The following is a 5,269-nucleotide window of genomic DNA, read 5'->3' as shown; positions in this document are numbered from 1 at the left end:
AGTCATTTCGAACAATCAAGCTGAAAAATGCACATATGAGCTGAGCATAATCTTTTTTATTTTGTTTTATGATACTTTGGTGAAGAACTCAATCAAAATTGAGCATAAGATTGAAATTAAATGAACAGAAAGGGAATGATGGTGCATTACATATAGTTTTGTTCTTGAGGATTTTTAACGAGGGGTGGCTCAGATATTTCACTCACTCAAGACAGAGGCATGAGGAGGACAAAGTTACTGTAGCATTGCTCAACTGTGTTGTTATGTACTCGTTCAAATTAATAACAAAGACTGAACAAGAACTCCATTAGTGTTGTGTTGGCCCTCTCCTTGTTTTCCCTCCTGTCCATTTTCCTCAGACAAGGTTAAAGGAGGTTGAGTTGAGTCTCAACCTCTCTTCTGTCTTTAACTCTTCATCACAACTTATTTTTCTGGCTCTTTCTTTCTAAAGGCTGTTTTTAGCGGTTCTAGCTGTAAATGCCGCTGAGATAGATTTACATGGGGAAGAAGGGAAGTGGTAGTTCCTGGTTAACTGCTGTCAAAAGGGCATTCAGATCTCCCACCAAAGACACTGACAAAAGGAGTGGCAGAAGAAGAGAAGACTGTGATCAAGAAGAAGACGAGGAAAAGGTTCTTTTGTGTGTGTGTGTGCGCGCCTTTTTGTTCATGTTTTCTTTCTTTGCAGATTAATCTAGTGTAAGTTTTTAGATCATGAGAATGAGCATTGAACACTCTTCTGTTTTAATTTTGCAGAAAAGGGAAAAGAGAAGATGGATTTTCAGGAAGACTCACATGAGTCATGAAGGAGTAAGTAGTGGACACAACACTCAACAAAAGTTGAAGCATGATGTGACGGCAACTACTGAAGGTTCAAGAACAGACCAGGATCAGAAGCATGCACTTGCGGTGGCCGTGGCCACCGCAGAAGCAGCCATGGCCACCGCTCAGGTGGCGGTGGAGGTGGCAAGGTTGACCAAACCTGCTAGCCATGCAAGGGAGCATTATGCTGCTGTTGTGATCCAAACAGCTTTCAGAGGGTATCTGGTGAGTATCCTTAACAGATCTGAATTGCAAAAGTGTTCAGATTTTAAGAGAAGAAGTTACCATGGTAAATCAATTAGTTAATCTGGAGTTTTGATTTTTTGTTTGAAGGCAAAAAGAGCACTTCGTGCACTAAAGGGGTTGGTGAAGTTGCAAGCTTTGGTTAGGGGTCACAATGTTAGGAAGCAGGCAAAGATGACCCTTAGATGCATGCAGGCTTTGGTTAGAGTTCAAGCAAGGGTCCTTGACCAGCGCATAAGGTCTTCACTTGACGGTAGCAGAAAATCCACTTTCAGTGACACCGCCAGTGTTTGGGACTCGCGGTATCTTCAGGATATTTCTGATAGGAAATCAATAGTAAGTGACAGGCTACTTGTTTAAACCATCATTAGTGACCATTGATCAAACTTTGTGTACTTTTTCCTGCTTTAAGAATCAATAGTTATGTTTGAAAACCACGAAAGGAAAAAAGTACTTTTTTTGTTTACAAAAAGCAAAGGAATAGTCCTCATTTTCATATTCTTAATCAAGCAGCAGTTGGGAAAAGGGGTTTTCTGTGTTTGAATCGTTTGCTGTGCTTGTTTTGGTAGTCAAGAGAGGGGAGCAGCATTGCAGATGACTGGGATGAACGTCCTCACACTGTTGAAGAAGTGAAGGCTATGTTGCAGCAGAGAAAGGAAGCTGCAATGAAGAGGGACAAGACCTTATCCCAAGCCTTTTCCCAACAGGTTTTGATCCTCTCCAAGTGCTGGTTCTTAAAATTGAATTAATTTCACTGACTTTGTTTGGTGGAATTGATTGTGAAGTGCTTTTATTGATTATTGAAATTGAATTAATTTCTTTGACTTGGTTCAGTAACTACTATTCTTGAAATTGAATTAACTTCCTTGACTTGGATTGGTTAATTGATTGTGATGCATAGATTTGGAGGAATGGTAGGACATCATCAATTGGAAATGAAGATGAGTTGGAAGAGAGACCAAAATGGCTAGATCGGTGGATGGCCACAAAGCCATGGGAGAATAGAGGAAGGGCTTCAACTGATCAAAGAGACCCCATTAAGACTGTGGAGATTGACACCTCTCAGCCTTATTCGTATCTAGGAACCAATTACAGAAGATCACATCCAAATTATCAATATAACCCAAACCACCATCAACCACAAAGGCATTCCATTGCTTCCCCACTCCATAGATCTCACCAAAATGGATCCCTTCACCAATCCCCTGCAACCCCTTCTCCTGCCAAGTCAAGGCCCATCCAAGTGCGATCAGCAAGCCCTCGTTGCATCAGAGAAGACAGAAACTACCCCACCTCCCAAACACCAAGCTTGAGGTCCAATTACCATTATACAGGAAACTTGTACCAAAATGGAAGGGCTGTTGGAAGTGGAACTAGTAGTGGTGGTGGTGGTGGTGGTGGTGCTACATTGCCTAATTACATGGCGGCAACGGAGTCTGCAAAGGCTCGAATTCGGTCACAAAGCGCTCCAAGGCAGAGGCCTTCCACACCAGAGAGGGACAGGGTGGGATCAGCAAAGAAGAGGCTTTCTTTTCCTGCTCCTGACCCTTATAGCGTGGGAGTGAGTTACGGAAATTATGGGCATAGTTTAAGGAGTCCAAGCTTCAAGAGTGTGAGTGGATCACACTTTGGGTTGGAGCAGCAGTCAAACTACTCCTCTTGCTGCACTGAAAGTCTTGGTGGTGGTGAGGTTTCTCCTTCTTCAACTGGTGACCTTAGGAGGTGGTTGAGATGATTTGTTGCATACTTCAATGAGAAGAAACATGAGCGGACCCATTAGGCTATCGCCATTCACTTCTTTGATTTTTATTTATTTGGGCTTTTGTGATGTTAGAGTTAATTTTAGTTTAACCCTTTCTCACCCCAAAAGAAAGTTATTTACCCCGGGTGACCTGAACTGAAGCTGATGTTTAGGAGCAGAGAAGCAAGTACTTTTTCTTGCTAGCAAACTCAGAACAATTTAATGTGTACGTTTATCATTCGTTTTTCATAGTTTTCTTGAGATGCCAAGATAAAAAAGTAAGCCGTATGTGGTGGCCTACCTCACTTGGGATGTTGTGTTGATGTTGAAAGAATTGCCTAGACCATCTGAATAGCTTTTAATGGACTGTCCTGTCACAATAGCATGTTAATATTTCGTATTTTAGCATTGCCTTCACTTAGCAAAATGTACAACCCTCTTTCCTTTCATTGTTTTCTTCTAATCAAATGGATAAATTCAACATTGCTAGCATGAGCAAACTAAATCATTATTTGTATACTTTGAGTCTTCATCGCGTCATATTCTTTGACCTTTATTGCTCCCCATCACTCACTCATCTTCTGTCTATTATGCTACATGCTTGTGAGTTGGATTCCACGTCAAAGTGAAACAATTTTGTTTAGAATGTATTGGGTAAGTCCACACTTATCATTGCATGTATAACTAGTGATGATAATTAACTATGTATAAGAGAAAACTTTGCTGCATGTGAAAGAGGAGATCAACACTAGCCATTGCTAAAAAGAATGATTTGCTCACTATTTTGCACTATTATTTGGTCTCGCAGCCATGAAAACTTTTTCAGGTTGCTACATGGTCTGCAGCATGAAAAGGGTAAAAGCAGATAGGCTTGGGCATTTAATGAGAAGAGATCATGAACTGTGTCTTACGTTCTGTAGTCTTATACCACGGAATCTGTTATTCAATAACTCTTGTGCTTTATTCAGTGATCAACGGATTTTTTGTGCTGTTTTGCGAAACTGTAAGAGCATCTCTAGCAGGAGTAATTTGGTGGGTTGCTAAAGTTAAGGAATTTTTTTAAAACGAGTTTATTATCGGAGTACAATGATGTCATGCCACTGTAAGGCACATCATGTGTAAGACACAGTTGTCAAGTTTTATGTACGGGTTTGGATTTCAGATGGATTCAATTCAAAACATTTTCAATTTTATCCAACGTTCATGTAGGTTTTCCAATTTTGCATTCAACGTATACTAAAAAACATCATAAATGTATGTATTTTTTCTGGTGAGCACACATGCCAATGCGTTTTGACACTACATTAGTCTTGTGTTTTGAAATTTCGACAAACTTTTATGCATGAAATTATATAGATTAGGAATGATTTGATAGTGAGACAATATCGGTAACTAATACGACCAATAAATAATGTAGGGTAAATTGTTTTAATTTTTAAAACATTATACAAATTAACATGTTCTTCGGAAGTAAAAAAAAAAAACTAAAAAAAGTTAATAACAGATGATTTTTAGTGGTGGATATGGTCTGAGCAGGTTATTGAATTGTTACAGAGGAGTCCAGCTGGACAGACTTTTGTTCACTGAAACTCATAAATCAGAGGTTTCTTGGAATTATGAGCTGTTTGGGGTCCCATCATACTGAACACTATCACACAGGTTAGGTGCTTGCTAGAAGGAACTTATAGCCTATATCTAATATTGCATATTCTGTTGTTACACCAATAAAGTCATGCTTCAAATTGAAAAACTACTACTAAGGACTAACCATTTCTATTCTAAGCATGCAGAATTAATGCACATCAAAATTAATTTGCACAAATACAGCTGCTGTTAAGTTCTCCAGCTACATGTGAAACCATTATCTGCACTTCTGCCAATCAGGAATCACTTTTCTACCAAATATTCATGGAAGAAAACAAAATGGGCATCATCGTATGTTCATCACATATACTTCATCTTAATAATAGATCATTTTCCGTCAATGAGTTCAAACTTTATGTTATCTTTCCAATACTTCACTCATTGGAGGGAGGAATATAATAAGGAGATATTTTTCACATTATTACAAAGAAGATGAATATTTCTTGTTTGATGAGCGCAATAGAGAAAGGAAAATTCTGATGAATCCTAATTGCAAATGAAAAAGAGACAATGACATAAGCATAAAAGAGAGAAAAGTAGAAAAAAAAAATACAAAATAAATTCTTATTTACGTGAGAATAAAATACATGGTGTATATATAAGAAAAAATCTAAGACCTAGCTGAAACAGAAAAGGAAATTTGGGTCAAACAAACAAAACTCAATAACTTAAAACAGAAAAACTAAATATGTTAACACACATAACATAAAAAAATATCAAAGTATTATTATATGAGATGAAAAAATATTCGTTAAAATCAACCTTCGTAAAACGAGGGTACTCCTCCTGCGATGAAACTTCGACGTTCAAGTTATTAAGAGC

The 5,269-nt window shown here is 38.3% G+C and overlaps 1 protein-coding gene across 1 annotated transcript; it reads left to right on the top strand.

Annotated features, from left to right (window-relative positions):
• LOC137818548 (protein IQ-DOMAIN 17-like) lies at window positions 1-3,203 on the top strand. The gene is made up of 5 exons (XM_068622044.1): window positions 1-630; window positions 754-1,044; window positions 1,153-1,398; window positions 1,632-1,769; window positions 1,964-3,203. The coding sequence occupies exons 1-5, from the start codon at window positions 499-501 to the stop codon at window positions 2,795-2,797; spliced, it is 1,641 nt and encodes a 546-aa protein (XP_068478145.1). The 5' UTR covers window positions 1-498; the 3' UTR covers window positions 2,798-3,203.
• Window positions 3,204-5,269: the final 2,066 nt, after the last annotated feature.

This window comes from Phaseolus vulgaris, chromosome 10, assembly GCF_000499845.2.
Source record: "Phaseolus vulgaris cultivar G19833 chromosome 10, P. vulgaris v2.0, whole genome shotgun sequence".
Lineage (NCBI taxonomy): Eukaryota > Viridiplantae > Streptophyta > Magnoliopsida > Fabales > Fabaceae > Phaseolus > Phaseolus vulgaris.
The sequence above is the reverse complement of the archived record's forward strand: the minus strand, read 5'-3'. Positions and strand labels throughout refer to the sequence as shown.

Excerpts from the sequence above, each read along its gene's own strand:
- LOC137818548 (XM_068622044.1), top strand. The coding sequence starts at position 499 with ATGGGGAAGAAGGGAAGTGGTAGTTCCTGGTTAACTGCTGTCAAAAGG. Across the intron at positions 631-753 it reads AAGAAGAAGACGAGGAAAAG|AAAAGGGAAAAGAGAAGATG; the intron begins GTTCTTTTGTGT and ends TTAATTTTGCAG. Across the intron at positions 1,045-1,152 it reads CAGCTTTCAGAGGGTATCTG|GCAAAAAGAGCACTTCGTGC; the intron begins GTGAGTATCCTT and ends TTTTGTTTGAAG.